The following is a 25655-nucleotide window of genomic DNA, read 5'->3' on the forward strand; positions in this document are numbered from 1 at the left end:
CTTAAGGCTACTGATCAATTAGGCTGCCCAGCTGGGGTTTCGGTTATGATGTACAGCTGACCTACACATATTCCCATCAGCCACAATGGAAACGTGAAGCCTCATTGGAAAGGGGCGGGCTGCAGAGCGTTAGAAAAGAAGCAGGAACTCGTGATAGTTTTATTTCTGTTTTAGCGTCACTAATTGCCACAAATACAGAGTAAAGAAGGTAATCTCTTTAATCGCAGGTCCCTTGTGAAGAACATATCCCAGCAGCACCTCTACAAACCGGGACATATTATGTAGAAACATGTAGGCCCTGATTACTAGGGGGCAGATCATTCAGACCCTGCACTGACCTGGTAGCCCAGGAGTCTGCATTGTGAGTTGAGTGTAGTTCACCGCACCCTGTACTCACCGGGCCTACGTAAACCCTGCACCACTCCAGGTTGGACTTTTGAGGGATCACCAGATGAAACCTGCAGGTAAATACCAGGTGAAAATGTCAAGTGAATACCAGCTTGTGTGGATTTTGGGGGGGAAAATCCGGTCCCAGTTTGAAAGACTAAACTTGTAATAGGTATTAAATACTGCACACAATAAATTGCTCTATCCTGACAATTTGATTTTCTGAGATGTGGCAGTTCTCCACTACCCTTCCATGCACCGGTAATCACAGCCTTTCCAATCTGTGGTGTCCAGCTTAAACCTAGGAGGGCCGGATGCAAGTCAGATTTTCCGAATATGTACCGACTAGATAATTTATTTCCATTTGGATCCACTGTCTTGAATCTGATTCTTAAACCTGGCATCTTTTGGCGTGTTTCACCTGTTTTTTTTGCTTCGGACCTCCTGGTTTTTCGTGGTACTCTGGATATTGCTTTTGCTGGCTCAGTGTTTCTGCGCACTTTAATACTGCTGATCAGTACTTAAGTGCAAGTGCTCCTACTGTAAATTGTGTTTATGGATTGGCATTTCCATAATTGGCTTATTTGATTTACGACTAAGTCCCTAGTACAGTGCACCGTGTGCCGGGGGCCCGTAAATCAAATGCTGCTAGTGGGCCTGCAGCACTGGTTGTGCTGCCCACACAAGTAGCTTTTCAAAGGTGTCCCAGACCTGCCACTGCAGTGTCTGCGCACATTTGTTAACTGCCATGTCGACCTGGCAAGTGCACCCACTTGCTAGGCCCTTCCCTTTTCTTACATCTACGTCTCCCTAAAGTAGTTCCAAGTTAGCCCCATGGGCAGGGTGCTGTGTATGTAAAAGGTAGGACATATAGTGGTGTATTTTTGCCTGTCCTACTAGTGAAATACTGTGTATTTCGTTTTCACTGTTGAAAGGCTATCTCTCCTATAGGTTAACATGGGAGCTGCTTGGTAACTCTTTACCGATGTAGCTTGTCAGTCAGAGCTGATAGAAAAATTGAGTTTAGTATGCCTGAACTCGGGGTTTTAAAATACCTCTTTTAGTAAAGATGAGTTTTACATTGTGTGCTTGAAAATGGCACTTTAGAAAGCGGGCACTTTCTTGCTTACCTATCCTGTGTGCCTCCGCCTTTTGTGTATTCCCTGTCTGGGTTAAGAGTAACAGGAGCAGGGGATGTGCATTCACACTAGACAGATATAAAGGGGGTGAAGGGGCTCAGGTGTGCCCTGTTTTCCTAGGTGACTCGGAGCTGGTCTGAATAGACCTGGCTTTATTTAGAGTAGAGGGAGGAGTTGACGCTTGCACCTGAATGGACAGTGCCTGCCTTTCACAAAGCTGTCTCCCCCTCCTGAAGAGAACCTAACCCCGAGCCAGGCAGAACTGGTTTACGTATGCCAGTGGAACTTGGTTTGTTCCAACTTCAAAGGGAAATGTGACATAAATATTGAGGCCCTGACCCCAGAACTTCACAACTCTTTTGGATCAAGAAACCTGCCAAGTAGAAGAGCTGGAGAAGCTGTGAGGTGATACTACCACTTTGCTGTGTCCTCTACTGTGTTGACCTGCAGTAGCTGCTTCGGTCTTGGACAGTAAAAGGACTGGACTTTCTGCATCTGTTTTTTCTGAGTCTCTCCAATGGCTTGAGGTACAGCTTGCCCCCTGTTCAAGAAATCTCAGAAATAACAGAAGCTTCAAGTTCATATGCTACCAGTACTGGGAACTGTGTGTTTTGAGCTGCAACAGAAAAAAAATCAACGCAATGCAGTCAACGACGCCGCTGCCTGATCTGTGACCCGATGGCACCACAGAGGGCACTGCTTCACTTTGCACGCAACCCTGGTCTCACCGATGAGGCCGTTCACCACTGCTTGCACCATGACCTGTGGGCACCGCACTCCGCACAGCCTCGTTTCACACCGCCACCCTGGCATCCCTGAAGACAACGCATCGCAGTTATCAACACTACTGCCTGCACCATGACCTGTGGACACCGCTTGTGGAGAACACTGTGCACCATCCTCTTTGCACTGCAGTCCTGCTCTCACTGACAATAAAGCTCTAAGCTGACGTTGACGCGCTGCCCCGTGGTTTGGAGATACCGCTCGTAAGTTACATGACACACGCCCCGTCCCACACCGCAGCCTTGGACCACCGACATCTGCGCCATTGACTCCAGTTCGTCAGCCGACGACAGTGCTTCAGCAATGATGACAACGCTGCCTGCACTGTGACCTGCTAGTACTGCCCCACTTCGTACCACAACACTGGTCTCATTGACGTCGCTGTACGCCATCACCGAGCTGCTGCCTGCTCTGTGACCTAAGGGCACCGCACACTGCACCGCTACACTTCGCACCGCAGCCCCGACACCGCCGCTCCCGACAACAACCTCACGGAGTTCTACTTGCAACGCATGTGACTTCAAGGGCCCGACGGCTCAAGCACCAGCTTCTGGGACCGACATTGGCTCATCGGAGCTCATCTCAAGGTATCTGATACCTTTCATTCCTAAAGGTAATGTTTTGCGGGTCTTTCCTACGCCTTAGCTGGCCCGTAACGCTGCGGTTAGCCAAAACAGTTGGATTTGTTTGTTCATGATACCGTGATAGCCCCGGACGGAGCTATCGACTTCAAGGAACTCTTTTTGAAGTCTATTTTTGCCTTATGAGTGTTTTGAATAACTGTACGTTAGATTCTTATAATTTTGGTCTTGTTTTACGCAGATAGATATTGGCTATTTTTCTAAAACTGGTGTGGTGTCATTCTGTAATGTTTTCACTGTATTACTGTATGTTATGTGCAGAAGCATTACGCACTGCCTCTAAGATAAGCCAGAATGCTCGTGCCAAGCTACCAAGGGGGTAAGCAGGGGTTATTTTAGAAGAGTAGCTCCCTTATCCTGACTATGAAGAAGAGTTCCTTCTTGAACAGGGTAACGACCTGCCAACTAGAGACCCCCAATTCTAACCCTGATTTATGTGGATATCCTGAGAGCTGGCATGCCTGCCACCCTCCTGGAGGATCGTTGGGGTCCGCTGCTTTAAATGTATACCCTAATCCCTACTGATGCAAGCAGAGCGCCCACCTACGCTGCAGGTCTCCAAGCTGGACAGCTTCTCTTCGCACCACTGTCGGCATCTCGCTCAACCATGCACTTCTCGTCTGTTTATGATAATATCGATCCCTTCTCACAGACTCGCTGTGCACTTGAGTTTAACCTCCAGTAGTAAAGATAATTGAATTGTTGACTATTTCCAATTGATTACCTTTTTATGACAAACAAGGTCTCTGATGAGGTGAGCAACTAAAAACCGTAATCCCATCACTTTGTCCGAATAGAATTTTCTAAATTCACTACAGCGCCCCCTTTGTCCTATCACAGCGGCACATGCAACGTCAATGCCAAGGCAGACCCCTTGTCAGTCTGCTTTTATGAAATATGTGGAAATGATGTCCTCGCTCACATTTGGTAGAAGCGCTACTTCTTGACATGGAGACAGGTTAAAGAAATCCATTCAGTAACACAATAAACTGTGAATTACGTTTTAAGGGAAAAGACTGAAGGCTGCTGAACGCACCCCCAGGCAAGACAGCATGTTATAAAGCAGGATGGTAAAAGTGCAGCCCCGCTTTATTGCTTCCCACTGTGCCCTTTATATATGGGTAGACCCCGCTTCTCGGCACTTCGGACTTTGTTTCTCCCAAAATGAGAAATGAAAGTGTTCCTTCAGGAGAAAAAACAATAAACAAGTTGGAAATCGTGTTTACGAAATATTGATATAGTTCAGAACTTTGGACAGTATGCTAAGGCAAGCGTCTGTCTCTCTGTTGGCGTGAATGACAGACACCACGTGACCCGTGATGCTTCAGGACTTTTGGGTCTGGCTGGCTGGTACGTTCTGTGCACATGTTTTGCTCACATTCTGCCACTGGTCCTGCTGGAATTGGAAGGAAAGAAACTGCAGGAACCCATAAATTGTGGTTCAAGCTGTGATAGAAGAAAGGGGGTGGAGTCACAAGGGGCGGAGCATGAAATGTGGAGTCAGGCAGACAGTTTACAGATTTATTTTTTAAATATCTGCTGCACAGACACTGGCAACAGGGACACATGTTACAGTAAAGATGTTCTAGTTTATACATAATGTTCACAAAGAGGCCGCATTTTCAACACATAGTGAGACGTAAAGTGCTCCGACTCTCGACACTGGGATGAGTTGCGCTATAAAAGAATGAAAAAATAAATGAGCACCATTTAAATCGTTATTTGTGTAATTACAGATATACACAGATACACCTGGAATTCTTACAGTACAAGCACATCTGTTGCATGGAGTGTTGAATAAAGTCAAAAACCTGCCACAAAGTCATAGTTTCTCTAAGATACATGTGAAGTGAGAAGCTGTGTGCCTTTGTTTCCTTCCATTACATTGGCATCTAGGTGCTAGGCTCCTGGTGTCCCCCATCCAAGATAATACTTAAAAGAAGGGCTGATGGCCTTTTAAAGCAGGCCTTTGTTTTGGACCCGTTTGGAAATGTAAATAAGAAAGCCCGCTCCTGCCTGTAGGCTGCTGCTCCAAGCATAGGGCGTTGAGTTCAGATGCTGCTAAATTGTGTCCCAGTGTTGCAAAGAGCCACCAAGACCAATTCATCATATTTCACTGGGTCGGCCAGATCCCAGGTCCGGCTCTGAAATCACCGCCAGAACTAGGATCCAGAGAGGTCCCCCCCCATTTCCTGCACTGGTATGGCCTTGTAGCACTTTTTAGCAGCATCAGAGACTTTCCCTGTGTTTCCAGGGTGACCATCACAGACCACAGTCAGATGAAGCTTTTGTGAATGTCTTCACTGTGGTGTATTCTGGACATATGCCTGGTTAGGAAGGTCTGTCTCGGTGCTATGTGGAGGGTTTTCGTATTGGTGAGTTAAGGCATGTCATGGTGACTTTTTTAATGACCGATGATTCAGAAACGTCCACTAAAAAGCACAGATGAATATGCAGGGGAGGAGCTTCTCCATGAGAAAAAATAATATCCCTATTTAGAAAAAAGAAAAAGAAAAGTTAAATGTGGAAATGCCCATATGCATCAGATATCCATATGCAGAATATGTTCAGTCTGGTGGAACATTTTGTGCAAATGGTGTAGATGGGAATGTTCCGGAAATACTAACACCGTATCATGTTCTTCTGGGGTTGTTACTATTCTGCACTTTTTAAATGTTGTAAATTGTACCGAACGTTCCTAATCTGTTTGATTTTTGATAAATGTTCCCCAACTGGAGAGTATTCCGTTACCATGGCCAACCCCTATCGTTGATAACGTAAATTCAATGTATGCTTCTGTTTAATGTCTTATGCAAAATTCGGATCCTTCAGGGTGACCCTTCATGCCAACCGTAAACCTGGTTTCAAGCAACAGTTTGTTCCGGTCTGTTATAGTCCGTTTGAATGTGTCTCATGTATTTTGTAATATTGCCTTATGCTTCTTGTGGGGGCTCTTGTGCTTGTCAAGAGGACGCCTCCCTGTGACCCTCACCGAAAACCGCCCTGTGTCCCACACAGAACGCCGCCCCGTGTCCCGCGCAGAACGCTGCCCCGTGTCCCGCGCAGAACGCCGCTTCGTATCCCGCGCAGAACGCCGCCCCGTCTCCCGTGCAGAACGCCGCCCCGTCTCCCGTGCAGAACGCCGCCCCGTCTCCCGTGCAGAACGCCGCCCCGTCTCCCGTGCAGAACCCCGCCCCGTCTCCCGCGCAGAACCCCGCCCCGTCTCCCGTGCAGAACGCCGCCCGGTGTCCCGTGCAGAACGCCGCCCGGTGTCCCGTGCAGAACGCCGCCCGGTGTCCCGTGCAGAACGCCGCCCGGTGTCCCGTGCAGAACGCCGCCCGGTGTCCCGTGCAGAACGCCGCCCGGTGTCCCGTGCAGAACGCCGCCCTTTGTCCCGTGCAGAACGCCGCCCGGTGTCCAGTGCAGAACGCCGCCCGGCGTCCCGTGCAGAACGCCGCCCGGCGTCCCGTGCAGAACGCCACCCTGTGTTCTATGCATCTTACAAATACATTTGAGTTGTATCGTCTTCCCAGGCCCTTATGCTTAACCCGTTACGTGCCCATGACAAGCTCAGATCATCATGACCGTTAGGCCGCGCACACGCGAGGATAATTCAGTGCTGGGCGTTCCATTGGAACGGGCGTGGTCATGACGAGCTCAGCTCGTCATGAGCACAGCGCCACCGTGCTGCATGATGAGCCAAGCTCGTCATAAGCACTGTGGCACCGCGCGCGCCCCCCTCCACCAGCACAGCAGGGTAATTAGCCCCACAGGGGAGGGGTTAAAGAAAGACAGAAGGTTGCCAAGTAGGGTTACTCATTTTCCCCTAAACCTTTACCTGTTTTGGAAGGCAGGGAAGGTTCCTTTCCTTCCTTATCATTAAATAATGATTTACTTCTGTCTTTGACGAGAGTATATCTATGGCAGTTTTCAGAGTGTAAACTACCCCTACAGAATGCTGCTGCCCCCTGATCTGGGAGTTTTTGGGTGGTTCTGGTGGACTCTTTTCTCGCCCACCCGGTAGTAGATTTGCTCACATGTGAATTCCTCTTTGTGGCAGACTTTGTGAGCGCCAATCCCATGTGTGAAGTCCGAATCGCTCCACACGCCCTTCTTTGAACAAAGGAAGAGATTTCCCCCTCGCAGCAGGAGCATCTCCTCACCACAGTTGATCTTGGAGGAGTAAAATACCTTTGTGTCTCGAGCCCTGGGCGCCTTTCTTGCTCCTGGTCTGCCCAATGAGTCTCTGGTGCGGCGCCACCTCCTCCTGGTTTTTCACCGATTGCACTTGTCGAAGTTTGTTGATCATGGATTTGCCACCAAGACTCGAGGAAGTAAGCTGTCCTGGATGGTTCCCAGGTGGAGTGTTTCCAAAGGAGGGCTCATTGAACTGGGGGCAGGGGACTCTCTTTGGAAGTAGATACAATTTAGGAGGATGCGTGCCATGGCCAGGAAGGGAAGGGGGGGGAGGGGGAGTGGGATTCTGTAAATGGGAACCTGAAGAGACCGTGCAAGAGACCGGAGGCTTCGGAAGCGATGGGCAGCGCCCCCCTCCACGGGCTGAAAATCCTTCTCTGCAAACGGCAACCAGAAGTCAGACTCCAGTCCAAAGGCGCCACTTCACTCCCCCTCAGCCCCTCATCACACCGCAGCTCTGTCCACCCCCTCACACCCGCAGCTCTGCCCCCCCCTCACAGCCGCAGCTTTGCCCTCCCCCCCGCCCCCCTTAACCCTCACCCAGGCACCCTCCCCTCTCTGTTGTGCTCTTCTGCTCTTTCTGTAAGTGGTGCATCAGCGGCCAAAAATAAACATTTGTTTTTTATTTCATTTTTAATAGTACTTTATTAGTACTTTATTAGAAGCCAGCAACAACGACATCACACCTTCGCAAGACCTCTGCAACTCCCTCGCCACGTTCTTCCACCGCAAGATCGCAGATATACACGACAGTTTTGGACCCGAGACCTCGCCTCCAGTCATCACTAACAACCCCCACCACCACCCTCGCGCTTGGACCTCCATCAACACGGAAGACACCACCCACATCATGAACACCATCCACTCTGGCTCCCCCTCCAACCCATGCCCTCATCATATCTTCAACAAAGCCGACACCATCATCGCACCCCACCTCCGGAACGTCATAAACAACTCCTTCACGTCAGCCACCTTCCCTGAGAGCTGGAAACACGCGGAGATCAACGCCCTTGTGAAGAAACCCACATCGGACCCCAAAGACCTCAAGAACTTCCGCCCCAACTCTCTTCTCCCCTTCCCGGCTAAAGTCATTGAGTAGACCGTCAATAAACACCTGACCACATTCCTCGAGGCAAACAACTCGCTCGACCCATCCCAGTCCGGATTTTGAGCCAACCACAGCACCGAGACCGCCCTCATCACAGTCACCAACGACATCAGGACCCTGATGGACAACGGGGAAACAGCCGCTCTCCTCCTCCTGGACCTCTCGTAAGCCTTCGATACCGTCTTCCGCCGCACCCTAATAACCCGCCTCTACCACACTGGGATACAAGGAAAGGCCCTGGACTGGATCAGCTCGTTCCTCTCCAACTGAACCCAGAGAGTCCGCCTCCTGCCCTACCGCTCAGCGGCCACCGAGATCATCTGCGGCGTACCCCAAGGCTCCTCTCTCAGCCCAACCCTCTTCAATATCAACATGAGCCCCCTCGCCAACATTGCGCGCAAACACAACATCAACATCATCTCCTACGCCGACGACACCCAACTGATACTCTCCCTCACCAAAGACCCAGCCACCACCAAAACCAACCTGCAGGAAGGAATGAAAGACGTTGCGGAATGGATGAAGCACAGCCGTCTTAAGCTCAACTCCCACAAGACGGAGGTCCTCATCCTCGGACAATCCCCATCCGCCTGGGATGACTCCTGGTGGCCCACGGCGCTGGGCACCACACCGACACCCACGGACCACGCACGCAACCTGGGATTCATCCTGGACTCCTCCCTCACGATGACCATACAAGTCCACGCCGTCTCATCCTCATGTTTCAACACCCTGCGCATACTCCGAAAGATCTTCCGGTGGATCCCCACCGAAACCAGAAAAAAGGTCACCCAGGCCCTCGTCACCAGCCGACTGGACTACAGGAACACCCTATACGCAGGAACCACAGCCAAACTTCAGAATCGCCTTCAGCGCATACAATACGCCTCCGCATGACTAATACTCAACATCCCTCGCCACAACCACATATCCGCACACCTGAGAAACCTGCACTGGCTCCCCGTCAACAAAAGGATCACGTTCAGGCTGCTCACGCACGCACACAAAGCGCTCCACAACATCGGCCCTGAATACCTCAACAACCGTCTCTCATTCTACACCCTCACCCGCCAGCTCCGCTCCGCCAGCCTCGCCCTCACCACCGTCCCACGGATTCGCAGAACCACCACTGGTGGAAGATTATTCTCCTACCTGGCCGCCAAAACATGGAACTCCCTCCCCGCACACCTACGATTGACCCAGGACCATCTCCGCTTCAGGAAGCACCTCAAGACCTGGCTATTCGAGCAGTAACAGCACCGCCCCCCCCCCCCCCCCCCCCCCTCAGCGCCTTGAGACCCTCGCCTGAGTAGCGCGCTGTATAAATGTAATTGATTGATTGATTGTGCTATTTCTAAGCCCTGAGCATAGCAGGTGTTAGTAGTACCCAATGTAATAGTATTTAATGTAATGTCATTGGAAGGATGAAAAGACACTTGTTTCTGTCAGGATTGAGACTCTTGACCTACAGGTCACATAGGTGTCTCTCTCTTTGACCATCTTCCCACCAAGATACCCTTCCTACTCCTCGACTTTTATACCCTCGCTCCCCCCCCCCCCCTCCACACACACACACACACACACACACCTTTCCGCAGTATTGCGGTTATCTGAAAGTCGCTAACGTGGCTGCACTTTTAAGCTGATACTTGTTTTTTGTTTTTTTTGCCGCAGCATTACTTGCCTTATTTACCAAGTAAAAAAATGCAAAAAGGGAACACTTTTCAGCCGACTTGGGAAGGAATAAGCGAAAGTAATTACTACTTTTGCCTTCAAAGCGTTTTCAAACTCCGCTCCCCGCAGTTCTTTATTACACTGGAAGGTGATCTCATTAGTAGTAAATAATTGTGTCTGTACCCAGGTACTTTCACGGCTCTGGAGGTGAGGCTGGTGTCCCCGGAAGGCATAAAAAATGAAGATTGTTTTTGACTGTGTCCCCCCTCCCTCCGCCCCGCTGTTGTGCTGTTCACGGGACTGCCTTGGAAATAAAACTCTTAAAAAAGAGGCGGTGCCACGAAACCGGTGTTAACATCTAGTTTACCATTTGTTTAACCTTAATTTATTGTACCCGTTTTGTAATCCCTCTCGACATCTTGTGTCTAATTGTTCCAAGAACAGCCGATTAAGCACATTGTTTTTATGATTTTTAAAAAAAATCCTTTTAACATATTTTACAAATAGATTTCTGACAGTCCTGACACCCTGATTCCCATGTGCGCCGCCGCGCCTCAGTTTGGGGTTACAGCGTTAATAACACTCCTGCGCTCATCACGCCATTTTCAGCATGATCGGTATGAAAAAGGCCGTGCACTTAATTACAGGCCTGCCTAATTACAGCTCTGTTGAAGCTCGTTTGTTTAGGAGAATGCTAATTACACGACTGAGCCCTTGGCATATCATTGTTTTTATCTGCCGCTTTGTATGGCGCCTCAGCGCTCCATTACCGCTGCGGTATCGCGCAGAAGGATGAGGCGATAGCATCATGGACACCATGGCGGTGTTTCTTTGCCACCATGGTGGTGTTTCTAGGATATCATGGTGGCGTTTCTAGGATATCATGGTGGCGTTTCTAGGGCATCATGGTGGTGTTTCTTTGCCACCATGGTGGTGTTTCTAGGATATCATGGTGGTGTTTCTTGGACACCATGGTGGTGTTTCTTGGACACCATGGTGGTGTTTCTTGGGCACCATGGTGGTGTTTCTTGGGCACCATGGTGGTGTTTCTTGGGCATCATGGTGGTGTTTCTTGGGCATCATGGTTGTGCCTTTTAGGCATCATGGTGGTGTATCTTGGGCTCTATGGGGATGTCTCTTGGGCACCGTGGCGATATCTCTTGTGTATCATAGTGTTAATTCTTGGACACCATGGTAGTGTTTCTTTGGAAAAGGGTGGAGTTTCTTAGGCACCTTAGTGGTTTATTTTAGGTACCATGGTGGTGTTTCTTGGGCACCATTTTGCTGTTTCTTGGGCACCATTGTGCTGTTTCTTGGGCTCCATGGAGGTGTCTCTTGGTCTTGCTGACAAAACTACATGGAGCCAGGAAATTCCCACAAAGGGAAGTCCTTAACTTTCTTAATAAACCTCTCTATCAGATTATTTGGTGAACTACAGGATATTTCGTTTTGTAAGCTCTATGTGGGATTTTACATTGACATGGTGCTCCTCTGTGACTTACCTTCCATTAGTCAAGACGTGGTTTTAGATTTTTCTTTTACCCAGTCGTCCTCTTACTCTTCTTGAAGTTTAATAACTTTCAAGGTCCTCAAAGCTGCCTGTGCCTGCCTTTATTGGTCCAAGGGATTTCAGACTGTCTCTGGGGATCTCCTTTGAAAGGGATGTAAATTTGTAATTTGCATTTATATAGCGCATTATCACCAACGGTCTCTAAGCGCTGTGAGAGAGGGATTCTGCTTTTGGTTACTGATGGGGAGAGGGTACATGATGGAGAGAGGTAAATGTCCCTTACAATCACATTGACTTGGCCCCATTCGCCTTGGATTGCATCTTCCCTCTTGGCATGCAACCACGTCCATTTCCTGTGGGACGGGTGCTTATTCGGACCAGTAGTAGGACAGTATTTGTGGATTTTCAAAGACATAGACCTCTCAAGTATCTTATGCAGGCTAGTCATCTAGGTGACATTAAGTGCGCTCCGCAAACATTTCTGCCAGGCTATTGGCATAGAGCAGGGCATCTCTGTGACCAAGCTGCTAAGTAACCTACAATCTGCCACCATCATCCTCTGTCAATCATTTCATATGTATTCATTACTTCTTTGAAAAATATGATTTCCTTCGGAGGTTCCTTGGCATAAACATACCATCCCAAAATGAGTGTCTAATGAATATTAAATATTAAATCCCCCCCAAACCCCCCTCCCCAAGTATTACAAGTCTGTCCTCTGTGTGCGGAGAAGGCTGGGGAGCGGCCTATGCACCGTTTCAGATGTGGAAGAAAGTATTCTAGTCTTGCCTGGTTCAAGCAGGGTGGTAAAAAAGTAATGCTTGGCCCACAAGTACTTTGACTTTACATTTGTTATTTTATGAGTACATTTATTCGTTTTGTTTTTTATTTGTCTCAAATAGTTACATTTTGCAATCGTGAATACTGGAACCACTGTCATTAGTGCAGGCTGAACTCACAGTTCATTGCAGTTCTTTAGAGCGCATCCCCTGACAGTAAACCTTTTGCATTAATGAACCATATATACAGATGTGGACACTTATACAGATGGATACAAGCCTTGCCGCTGTGGCAGACAATCCTCTTCTCGGGTCCATGCTGTGGTACTGGCAGCTGGTAGGCAGTTGGCCCAGCCTACTTGTCCTGTGGATACAATAAACATGAAAACTCGTCCGTGACCCCAAATATGTCCTGGGTATTAGATGATAGAAGTTCCACACTTTGTAAATGGGCCTCCAGATGTTTAAAAAAAAAAAAAATATTTTAACACGTTGGATTTCTGTACTATTTTTAGTCATATTTATTGATGGTGGATTTATTTATGTATATATAATTGAATTTTTATAGAATGTTTTGAATAAGGCCAGTGGTTGGAAGAGGGAGGTGTGGCCTGATACCGTGGTGGGATCGGTTCAATGCAAGGTAGAAGTTGTGCTCATATGAGTTATTTAAATTTGTATGGAGCGGGTTCACTATTGAGGCCGACTGACCAAGTGGCCTGGGTTTACCCTGGTTGGCGCCGGCTCTTAAGCACATACTCTGCGGCTTCGGTACCCCCGGTTTATCAGCGGTGATAAGAGATACCTTGATAAAGATCCTTGAGTCCCAAAATATACTTGAACTTGTGAATTGCCCAAACCATAGTCACAAAGTAAACATGGATGTTCCGAACGTGTGCTGTGCACATGCAGGTCTACAGATCGATTTCTTGACGTTGGCTTATGTACATGACTGGCCAATGGGCATGCGCAGTGGCGCTTCATCATCAGACACCCTGACAGAGGATTGTGTTTGCTGATGTGTGTGGTTCTACCCTTGTGCCTTGTATGCTGGGTTTACCTCATGCAAACCAGGCAGTTGGGGAATGGGCAAGGGAGACCAGGGTTACACCTCTTCTTGTCTGGCATACCCAATTAGGGCTGTGCTCAAAGTGATGAGAGCAAATTGATGACTAACTAACATGAGCATTCCCAATATTTACGTTATCCGTGGGTGGTACAAAAAACTCACATGAATGTGTGCTCAAACCCAGGCTGAAGAGATGTCCTTGATGCGTGTGCCGTGACCAGGTCTGTTGGCCACTTAGGCCCTGGGTCTCTGAGGCCTTGTTTATCACGCTATGACCGTGAGTGCCTTTTGATCGGTCTCATTTGAGAGGTGATGTTGATGCGATCTGGTAGACACACATCTTTCTGCTGCAGACTACTCCAGCTAGTAGGTGGTTGTGTCTTCAGGGCTATAATAGACGTAGGTATTGCAGCCCACTTCATGCTCCAAGTCAAACAATATGTTAGGTGTGGCCTCGGCATTGGCATAGGGTTCTTCTGTGGTTGTGAATTGAATTTGTTGAATTAAAAGCAACAATAGCTCATTCTGGTGACTACTTGTTTGAAAGTAATCAAGGTTTTAATGAAGCTTAATTTGTTGGTGAACCATGCCTTCTTCTAAAGGAGTGTCTTTCTGTTCACCAAGACTACTAAATTCCTTCCATTCCTCAAGACAATCCGAAGACTTATGCCAGTAAGAAAGGCCCTAAAAAGGCATGAATTCATTCTTAAGAGAGTTTTTAGCTCTCACTAGGAAGTGACCATTATCGGATAGGATTATCGCATCTGGTTAAATTTGACGCCGAGGTGTTTATCGGGTTCGATAACTATCACCTGTCACTGGTGTTTGGCATTAACATGCAGATTTCAGTGCTTGCCGACTCAAAATCACTGTGTTCTGTTAAATACCGGGCATTTCCCCCCGATAAATATGGACAGGTTTGACCAGCTGATATTGATCACAAAACTCATAATTCCATTGTATGTAATACCATGAGTTACCACCCAAACCAGAATATATAAGCGCACTGTAATGAGGGCCCTAGTAAACGAGGGACACTCTTCCTGGATCGAGAACTCTTTAGTACTGTTTTGGGCCTGGAAGGGACCTTCGTAAATTAGTTCTTGTACTTACAACTTATTTGAACCTTGGTAAAACCTTGTTCAGATTCCTGGTAGGAGTTACACGCGGTCTGCGATGAAGCCGTGATGTTGGTGTGTGTCCTTGTAGGTGAGTGACATCGGCCTCTGGTGTTTTGCACTAGCTGCTAATCCTAATTTGTAGCAAGTGTGACTCGTGTTAAGGAGAAGGCTCTGAATGCATGAACGCCCTTTGATGAGGGTCCTTGTGTAATAATTTACGCTCTCTCTAGTCCTACAGTAGAAGGGAGGTGACCACAGCATTCTCTGTACAATACAACTCTTCGATGGAAAGACCCAGGTAGACTGGAGTCCATTTCCGGCTATGCTTACATATGCAGCCCTCTCTCCCTTTTTAGGTTTTACAAAAAATTCCCAAGCATTCTAGACTTTCCTTCAAGAGGGATTCTGGTCTTGACCCAGCATTGCCCGTTTGTCCTTTTGGGTCTTTGGACATAGGCGATGGATGGTCACCAGAGCACAAATGTGCCTCATTGGAAATGAAAGTGTTATTTGAGAGCACTTACTGAAATGAATGGAGGTAGGGCGAGCACTTACTGAAAGGAAAGGAGGTAGGGCGAGCACTTACTGTAAGGAATGAAGGTAGGGCGAGCACTTACTGAAAGGAATGGAGGTAGGGCGAGCACTTACTGAAAGGAATGGAGGTAGGGCGAGCACTTACTGAAAGGAATGGAGGTAGGGTGAGCATATACTAAAAGGAATGGAGGTAGGGCGAGCACTTACTGAAAGAAATGGAGGTAGGGTGAGCACTTACTGAAAGGAATGGGGGTAGGGCGAGCACTTACTGAAAGGAATGGAGGTAGGGCGAGCACTTACTGAAAGGAATGGAGGTAGGGCGAGCACTTACTGAAAGGAATGGAGGTAGGGCGAGCACTTGCTAAAAGGAATGGAGGTAGGGCAAGCATTTACTGAAAGGAATTAAGGTAGGGCGAGCATTTACTGAAAGGAATTAAGGTAGGGCGAGCACTTACTGAAAGGAATGGAGGTAGGGCGAGCACTTACTGAAAGGAACGGGGTAGGGTGAGCACTTACTGAAAGGAATGGAGGTAGGGCAAGCACTTGCTGAAAGGAATGGAGGTAGGGCGAGCACTTACTGAAAGGAATGGAGGTAGGGCAAGCATTTACAAAAAGGAATGGAGGTAGGGCGAGCTCTTGCTGAAAGGAATGGAGGTAGGGCGAGCACTTACTGAAAGGAATGGAGGTAGGGCGAGCACTTGCTGGAAGGAATGGAGGTAGGGCGAGCACTTACTGAAGGAAATGGAGGTAGGGCGAGCACTTACTGAAGGAAATGGAGGTAGGGCGAGCATTTACTGAATGGAATGAAGGTAGGGCGAGCACTTACTAAAAGGAATGGAGGTAGGGCGAGCATTTACTGAAAGGAATGGAGGTAGGGCGAGCACTTACTGAAAGGAATGGAGGTAGGGCGAGCATTTACTGAAAGGAATGAAGGTAGGGCGAGCACTTACTGAAAGGAATGGAGGTAGGGCGAGCATTTACTGAAAGGAATGGAGGTAGGGCGAGCATTTACTGAAAGGAATGGAGGTAGGACGAGCACTTACTGAAAGAAATGGAGGTAGGGCGAGCACTTACTGAAAGGAATGGGGGTAGGGTGCGCACTTACTGAAAGGAATGGAGGTAGGGCGAGCACTTGCTGAAAGGAACGGAGGTACGGCGAGCACTTGCTGAAAGGAATGGAGGTAGGGCGAGCACTTACTGAAAGGAATGGGTGTAGGGCGAGCACTTTGCTAACCTTGTCTTGTGTTTCCTTTTCAGCAATGGATGGCGTGCCTTTCATGGTTTCAGAGAAGTTTGCATGTGCGTCGGAAGCTGTAAGTGAATAGGGATTATTTTACATTACTTGCATTCTTTAGATTTGTATTTTCCAAGGTTCTGCTCTAGAGTTAACAAACTGTTCAATGATTCAGTGTGTTCAAATAACTGTACTTTATTGTGGAACTATTTCTTGCATTCTGGTGTTTGCATGGTCTTATCACAGATCCACCCATACTATTCTCTTATTAAACCCCTCTCTATTAGTAAAATGGCCTCTGCTGTCTGCCGGCCATCTGAGTGCATTAATACATTTATAGCTTTGTTTGATTTTTATCAGTTTCAGGCTATTTAGTTTTTAAAAACATACACAGTGAAGTACAGCAGCATTATCTTATAAAATAGGTAAACAGGTTGACACATTTTCCTATCACTGTCCCCAAGTGAAATAGACTAGGATTGGAGTAGTTAAGGAAGGGTGTGAAGGGAACAAATATCACAAAGAACATAATGAAGGATATACTAGGAAGATACAAAGCTGGACCGTCATACCTAGTTTGGTGAAATCAAATAATCGAATTCCTTTGAAGTCCAGTGATTAATAAATTCACCGTATTTGGTCTCCTCCAGCAGACTTGTCCAGGTGCCTGGCATAGCCCACTATAAGGCATGCATTAGATCACATCCACTGATCACATCCACTACATTACAAGCTAAGTGTATGTAACTCTAATATAAGTGATAAAGTACCCCCTGCACTACGTTATCAAGGATATTGCAAATCACAGAGGAGTTCCATAACCATATAGAGGAACGAGGCTAAAGGCCAAGTTCCTTTATAAGTTTATTGAACTCAGAGGTGACTTGCAATATCCTTATTATGTTCACCAGGGTGTACTTTATCCCATATAATACATTGTCACACCATCACCTTTCCCACAAACCCTTAGAATCTTGGTGTGTAGCTCTTTCATATGAAAGAGCGGGCATGTTTGCACATATTAACAATAAAAATAAAACCTCTAGTGAAAAATGAAAAACATCCAAAAACTGTTGGTATTTCGTTGTAAACATATATTAGAAATAGTTCAACGCAAGTCAGTAAAAAAACTGCAGTATTTCGGAGCATGTAGAAACATGCAGAAAGATTAAAGCTTTTCTCTGTGTAAGGAGTGCAAACAATAAACATATCCTCTCCGCTTGTCATTGTAACCTATTAAAATAGAGCAGAAGAAAGAGAAGCAACATTGACCCGACTTGCCTTTCACCTCGCCAGCAGCCATTGTGACGTCAGAACGCGAATGTAATAAATTATAGTAGTTGATTAATATTGGAGTTCTGATGTGCATCACAAGTCGCCGATTGTAAATAAATTCGAGAAAAGTGAATATACAGGGATTACAGATTCCCATGTATTATAAATGGATATAATAGTTAATAAGATTAGTTTGGGTGATGGGAGAGAAAACATTGCTTCCCACGGTGTTGTAGTGGTTGTGGATATACTGGATGTGATATTGTTGTAGGCCGATAAGAAGATATTATTGACCTCTAACTAATCTCCTACAACCTGAGCGTTCTAGGCTGGGACCAACCGGCAAAACCTCAAATTAAAGATGCGGACAAACTTAAAATGCTCAGTATTGTTTAAAGTCCACAGACCGCCAAAAAATCCAATCTGTTGGTGCACTGAGACTCAAGACAATGAACAGAAAACAAAATACGATAGATTACTTTTTCTTTGTTGACGTATTTGAATCCACTAGCTGAGCAAAACACAGAGACAAGGTTTCCAAAAAGGTGAACAATCAACAAGGTTACAATGAGAGTAAGTATACTGTATGTGTAATGTGGGTGGGACAATGGTAATAATACAAACAAACTGAACAGCAATCTACTATCATGACACAGAAGGAAGGGCATGTCACCAAAGTAAACAAAAGAGCATAGTTCTACACAACCTACTGAACTTCACACTGGAGTGATGTAAAATAATCATGCACACCTGGACATGTATTCCAGATGTTCAAAAACAGCCCCCCCCCTTCTTGGAAGCCTTATCCCTTGCACCTACTAAGAGCCAATCTCTTCTCACCTAACTTTTCATCCCACCAACCATATGCAGGGACTCACACTTCCCCCCCCCCCACCAATGATCACACCGGATTCATAATAATATTATTTCCAGCAAAGAAACGAGCAAATGCATGGCCTGAGTTCATTGTGAGCACAAGGCTGACCCCTAAAACCAACAATAGCCAGATTAACAACTGGCCTTGTGTTCCAGAGTAGTGTGCTACTGCCATAGAGCACTACACCTCGTCAAGGGGTAGAATGCAGTAGATATATATTCTTTAAAAGGTGAAACCTGTTCCCATTGTAGGGTTTTTCTGTGCCTTAGGACTCTCAAAAATTCCCAGCCATGTTGTAATTCTCCCCTCCGCACTTTCTCCTGTGCGGCACCCACCCCGGACAAAGCACAGGAGTACGTTTTGTTGTGAGATGCATTAGAACATCTATGTGAGACTGTGGGCTGGGCGGGCCGGAATAACAAGCGGGGAGGCCGGATGTAGTGTGCTATGGTCAAGGATTTATTGATGGAAAGTGAATACAAAGTCCGGAATAAAGAGTTCGTAGGGAAGAATAGTTCTGCCAAGAAGCTCCCAGCCGGGAGGGAATCTCGATGGTATGTGGATATCCCGGATGTGGTCCACTGCTGGGCTGTTGTCGTCAGGTTACTGCCGGTCGATGGGTCTCCTCGGAGATAAGTAAGAGAGAGTATAGGGGTTAGTCCCGTCCAGTAAGGACTGCTGAGTACTACCACCGTCACCGGTAAGTGAATGGCCAGGTAATGAACGTGGGGAAAGGAGGGAAGGGTAGGTAAGGATAAGATCACTCGGCATGCAGGAGGGGTTTGTGATGGGAGTGTTCGGGATAAGTGTGGGGACTATGAATACAGTGCTCGTGATGTTACTTCTAAGTACTAAGGCTGGTGCGAGTGCTCGTGGGGGTTCTATATACAATATCTTACAGTTAGGTACAATATTTACACTAGGGAAACACGGAGAAGGATAGAGTGTACTCACGTGCCCCGCCGTAACTCTCATCCGAGTTACGGCCGCTCTCCCGCCACCTCCGGAGGTCGCCACCAATCCTCCGTCCACAGGTCTTCTTCCTCGTTCTCTTCTCCGGTCTCCGCCTCCTCTCCGCTCTCCTCCTTCCTTCCACTCTCTGTCGGGGGTTCCGCGTCGTTCGCTGTCTCCTGCCACGAGTCCGCTGGGCTGAACCCTGTCTCCTCGCTCCTGCCGTCTTTTCTAGTGTCTCGGCTGACTGCCGTAGTTGTACTTCCGGTTCCGGTCTGGTTGGTTTCCGGGCCGTCGGCGGGAGTTCTGTTTCCGGTATCCTGTTCTGGTTCCGGGTCTTCGGGGGTTTGCGGATCCTGTGGGCGAAGAGAGGGAGCCCGGTGACAATGGGACGATGTTCCTCCCGGGACGGGGGTGTGGCTTCCCCACCTACTCTGCGCTTCCAACGAGGTAGGGACCGCGGATCTTTCACATCCCCTTTCCCTAGCTGTCCTACTAGTAGGGGTATCAGTAGTGGGATAACGTGAGAGGTAATCTGCATTGCCTTGATCTAGTCCCTTTCGGTGTAGTGTCTTGAACCGAAAGGGTTGTAGGGACAGGAACCACCTGAGTACCCTGTCGTTGTGGCCGCGGTTCCGGGACATCCATTCCAGTGGGGCATGGTCCGTATACAGGAGGAACTCCCGACCCTCCAGATAGTATTGGAGACTGTCAACTGCCCACTTAATCGCTAGAGCCTCTTTTTCTACCACAGCGTAATTTTGTTCTCGCGGAAAGAGTTTTCGGCTGAGGTACAGTATCGGTCTTTCGACCCCTCTTTCATCTCGTTGGGACAGGACAGCCCCCAAACCCTGGTCGGAGGCGTCTGTTTGCAGGATAAAGGGACGGGAATAGTCAGGACTGACTAACACGGGTTCAGACAACAGGGACTGTTTAAGGAGGTCGAAGGCTTTCAGCAATTGGGGAGAGGGTTGCTGCAGCTTCTCTTCGGTTCTGGAGGCTTTTCTCAAGAGGTCGGTCAAGGGGGCAGCCATTTGGGAAAAGTTGGGGATAAACCTCCGGTAATACCCCAGTAACCCGAGGAATGCTCGGAGTTCCTTCTTGGTGTGAGGGAAGGGTATGGAGTGAATAGCCTGTATTTTATTGTGTTGAGGGCGAATGACCCCCTCGCCCAATAGATACCCCAGATACTTCACACTTTGGGCCGCCAAGGTGGTTTTAGCAGGGTTGATGGTAAAACCGTGTTTACCCAGGGATTGTACTACCGCCTGCAAGTGTTGAAGGTGTTGTTCCCAGCTGTCACTATGAATGACTATGTCATCGAGGTAGGCCCCGGCATAGCTGGTATGGGGTCGTAAGACCAGGTTCATGGCCCTTTGGAAGGTAGCCGGGGCCCCGTGGAGCCCGAAGGGCATTACCCTGAACTGGAACAGACCCTCAGGGGTTGAGAAGGCCGTTTTCGGTCTGTCCTCCGTTTTTAAAGGGATCTGCCAGTACCCTTTGCACAAGTCTAGGGTACTGATGTACTTGGCTTTGCCGATACGCTCCACCATCTCGTCCACTCGAGGTAGGGGGTATGAATCGAAGGCAGAGATTTTATTCACCTCCCTGAAGTCTATACAGAAACGAGTAGAACCATCAGGTTTAGGAACGAGAACGATTGGGGAATTCCAACTGCTGCAGGAGGGTTCGATTATACCCATCCTTAACATCTGGGTCGTTTCGTCCTTTATGACCGCCCTTCGCGCTTCAGGGATCCGATAGGGCCTCTGTCGCACTGTTTTCCCTGCTTCAGTGTGAATGGCGTGTTCCACAATGGTGGAGTGCCCGGGCATGGAGGAAAAAACTGTTTGTACAGAGGACAAGACCTGTCTTAGGTTCTGTTTGTTCTTTTCCGGGAGGTCAGGATCGATACAGTTCTCAAAGGGTAGAGAGGGATTGGTTGTCATTACAGGGAGGGGTCCCACCCATGTCTTCAATAGGTTAACATGATATATTTGGGTGACCCCTCTGGTGGCATCTATATCAAGCTCGTAGGTAACAGGGGTCACCTGCCTTAGGATAGGAAAGGGACCCTGCCATTGTCCCAATAGTTTATGGTCGGAGGAAGGTAGAAGCAACAATACCAGGTCTCCAGCGTTAAAGGTACGGGCCTTAGTTCCCTTGTTGTACTGTTGTGTCTGAGAGACCTGTGCGGCTACCATGTTTTGTCTCACTATTTCTCGGATTTGTGTTAAATGGGTTCGAAGATTATCCACATATTCCGGGAGGGGCCGGGTTCGGTCGGGTTCAGCTTCCCAGGCCTCGCGGGCCATGTCCAGTAGTGTCCTGGGGGCTCGGCCATACAATAATTCATAGGGTGAATACCCGGTGCTACTTTGCACCTTACACCGGATCGCGAAAAGAGCTAGAGGAAGCATCTCCTCCCACCTTTTACTCTCAAGGCCTAACAGTTTTTTTAGCGTGGTCTTTAGGGTGGCGTTATAGCGCTCTACCAACCCATCGGTCTGTGGGTGATACGCTGAGGTTCGTATCTGTTTAATACCTAGCTGGGCACAGACTTGACGCATGAGTGAGGACACAAAAGGCGTACCTTGATCTGTTAAGATCTCCCTAGGAAACCCTACTCTACTAAAGATGGAGATGAGAGCCTTGGCGATATTTTGGGTAGTGGGTTGTTTCAACGGGACGGCCTCTGGGAATCGGGTGGCATAATCTACCAATACTAGGGCGTATCTACACCCCGTTCTAGAGGGCAACATGGGTCCTATCAGGTCCATCCCAACTCGGGAAAAAGGCACATCAATAAGGGGAAGGGGCTGGAGCGGGACTCAAGAGGGCCGGTAACGACTGTTTTTTTGGCAGACTGGACACTCCCTACAGTACTGCTTTATTTGACCGTGTACGCCCGGCCAGTAGAACTTTTCCAAGATAGTGTGGCCAGTCTTTTCGTCACTGAAGTGGCCACCTAGCAAGTGACTGTGGGCCAAATATAGTACTTTGTCCCGAAACAATCCTGGGATAACCAACTGGGCCGGTAGCTGTGGTCCACCTTTTCTATATAGGAGGCCATTTTTTCGAAAAAAGTAAGGACCTACGTGTAGTGGATCCTCATTGTCCAGGGCACGATTCCAGGCTTCCTGCAATACGGGGTCTTCTTGCTGGGTGGCTCTGAATTCGCGGTCGGTTTCCCAAGGATGGGCCTCGACCAGAGCCGGATAAGCGCCAGTAAAGGTCCTTTTCTCCCTCTTCTTTTGTTTCTTGGACTTCTCTGGTTTTGAGGGTGATTCGGCTGCGGGGAAATCCTGGGGAAACGGGGCCTCTGCCCACCACCTCTTTAGGGAGTCCGTAGTGTCTTTCAGGAGGTGGGGAAGACCACTGTAGTCGCTTCCTAGTATGACTTGTTCAGGAAGGTTAGGGACCAACCCGACGGTTAACATTCTGCCTCCATCTGCCTGTTGTTGTACCCGCACTTGGGCTGTCGGGTAACTCCGAGTGTCTCCGTGGACACACTTGATCGCTACTGTTCCGGTCAGGGGCCCGATGGGGTGGGGTAGTTCCTGGGGTCGGAGAACGCTATGTCTACACCCCGTGTCGGCCAATGCCATCATCCGGTGTCCCTCTACTCTCACGGGACATCGGAACGGCGGAGGGGTTACTTCGTTAGTCAGGCAAACGTAATTTCGGGCCATTCCAATGTCCATCGGTTCCTCTTTTTGGGGACACACCCGAGCTATGTGGCCATACCCTCCGCAGTGATAGCACTGAGGACCGGGTGGGGTAGGACGAGGCATGACGGGGTAGGGCATCAAGGGAGTAGGATCTGGTCTTCTGGCCGTCGGTGGGGTCTTTGGGGGACGAGTGTGGCTTCCATGAGGAATTCGTGGATGTGGTTCCTCTCGGACCCGTTGCGACTCTTGGGCTCTGCTATAAGCACTGGCTATCTCCACTGCACTGTCCAAAGTCAGGCGGGCGTGTTGTCTCACCCATTTTTGTGTGGCCGGGTGTAGGGAGGTCAGATACTGTTCCAGATATATTTTTGCGAGAATCTGGTCTTTGGTGGCTGTAGCGGGTTTCAACCACCTGTTTGCCAGGTCCTGTATTCGGAATGCGAGAGCCCGGGGCGTTTCTTGGGGTCCCTCTTTCGCCTGTCTCAGACGTACCCTGTAGGTTTCGTCGTCTATTCCCAGCCTCTCGAGAATACATGTTTTTATGTCCTGGTAGGGGGTCTGACCCTGGATATTTGCCTGCTGATATGCTGCCTGCAGTTCACCAGTCAAGAGGGGACCCAGATAGTGGCCCCAGCGATCTTCAGGCCATGCTGCTGCTTGAGCCAGACGCTCAAAGTTGGTAAAGAAATAATCGGGGTCTTCACCCGAGACATATTTCTGGAGAACTACGGAGGGTAAGGAGGTTGTGGGTCTTGGTTGCCCCATGGCTGTAGTTAGTTTTGCAAGGGCTTGATCCTGAGCGGTTCCCTGTCCCTTAAGGACGTCATGGAGTTGTCCACGATCATCTTCGGCGGTTTTCAGGAAGCGTTCCATCATCTTGCCAAGCTGCTCTTGGCTCTCAGCTAACTGCTTGACGGCGGCCTCCATGCTTCCGGCTGATCCCGCTTCTGACACCACCTGTGAGACTGTGGGCTGGGCGGGCCGGAATAACAAGCGGGGAGGCCGGATGTAGTGTGCTATGGTCAAGGATTTATTGATGGAAAGTGAATACAAAGTCCGGAATAAAGAGTTCGTAGGGAAGAATAGTTCTGCCAAGAAGCTCCCAGCCGGGAGGGAATCTCGATGGTATGTGGATATCCCGGATGTGGTCCACTGCTGGGCTGTTGTCGTCAGGTTACTGCCGGTCGATGGGTCTCCTCGGAGATAAGTAAGAGAGAGTATAGGGGTTAGTCCCGTCCAGTAAGGACTGCTGAGTACTACCACCGTCACCGGTAAGTGAATGGCCAGGTAATGAACGTGGGGAAAGGAGGGAAGGGTAGGTAAGGATAAGATCACTCGGCATGCAGGAGGGGTTTGTGATGGGAGTGTTCGGGATAAGTGTGGGGACTATGAATACAGTGCTCGTGATGTTACTTCTAAGTACTAAGGCTGGTGCGAGTGCTCGTGGGGGTTCTATATACAATATCTTACAGTTAGGTACAATATTTACACTAGGGAAACACGGAGAAGGATAGAGTGTACTCACGTGCCCCGCCGTAACTCTCATCCGAGTTACGGCCGCTCTCCCGCCACCTCCGGAGGTCGCCACCAATCCTCCGTCCACAGGTCTTCTTCCTCGTTCTCTTCTCCGGTCTCCGCCTCCTCTCCGCTCTCCTCCTTCCTTCCACTCTCCGTCGGGGGTTCCGCGTCGTTCGCTGTCTCCTGCCACGAGTCCGCTGGGCTGAACCCTGTCTCCTCGCTCCTGCCGTCTTTTCTAGTGTCTCGGCTGACTGCCGTAGTTGTACTTCCGGTTCCGGTCTGGTTGGTTTCCGGGTCGTCGGCGGGAGTTCTGTTTCCGGTATCCTGTTCTGGTTCCGGGTCTTCGGGGGTTTGCGGATCCTGTGGGCGAAGAGAGGGAGCCCGGTGACAATGGGACGATGTTCCTCCCGGGACGGGGGTGTGGCTTCCCCACCTACTCTGCGCTTCCAACGAGGTAGGGACCGCGGATCTTTCACAATCTACCACTTTTCTTTTTTGCCCATCTGGAAAACCATTGCGAGGGGATAAACTCTGCCCATGATACCCCATGAAAAATGGGATATTTCATAACACATTGGGAGGTGCACAGTTCCACAAGGTTCCAGGAGTGTGGGGGTTCTGCAGAATGTTAGGGAACGTACGCCAGGTTTGTGGGTGTTCTGACAATTCTTGCATTGCCTCCAGGCTGCCCCTCCCCTTCGAGCCCTCTTGGTCTCACCACTGCCCTAAACATGTCCCCTCCGAACGGCTATCACATTTGCAGACGTTTTCCCAGTCCTACGTCTTAATTGTCATCAGAAGTTGCTACAGATTTTCAATCTGATTTCGGGGTTTTCAAATTCCTACCACACATTCGGGGTTTTGAGCACCTAATGTTTAAAATATTCTAGATCTCACTTCCCCCATAGAGGGTCTTTTGGCGCTCGCTTGGGGTCGGCAGCGCCGCACCAAAAAGATACCTTTATAATTGCAGCAAGTAAAGGTTAGACTTTATTTATGAAGGGGTTTTCTAAAGTGCTGCAGGCCGCCTTTCGGGTGAATTCCTGTGTTCCGTAAGCAGAAGCGAATCATAGCGCATTGACACGTTTTTGGCCCGCTTACTTACTTCCACTAGGCCCCAACCCAGCTTAGGGAAAGTGAAAATGAGTACCAACAAACTGGGTAATAAAAAGGTATTCATGTTCTTC

At 48.7% G+C, this 25655-nt stretch overlaps 1 protein-coding gene across 1 annotated transcript in view; it reads left to right on the top strand.

Annotated features, from left to right (window-relative positions):
- Window positions 1-25655, top strand: part of MVB12B (multivesicular body subunit 12B) — a 465468-nt gene that overhangs the window by 360826 nt on the left and 78987 nt on the right. Inside the window, exon 8 of the mRNA XM_086924708.1 lies at window positions 16200-16255. Within this exon, the coding sequence (XP_086780834.1) occupies window positions 16200-16255 (56 nt within the window). The remainder of the gene's footprint in view (window positions 1-16199; window positions 16256-25655) is intronic.

The sequence above is a fragment of the Lissotriton vulgaris genome, chromosome 5 (assembly GCF_964263255.1).
Source record: "Lissotriton vulgaris chromosome 5, aLisVul1.2, whole genome shotgun sequence".
Taxonomy (NCBI): Eukaryota; Metazoa; Chordata; class Amphibia; order Caudata; family Salamandridae; genus Lissotriton; species Lissotriton vulgaris.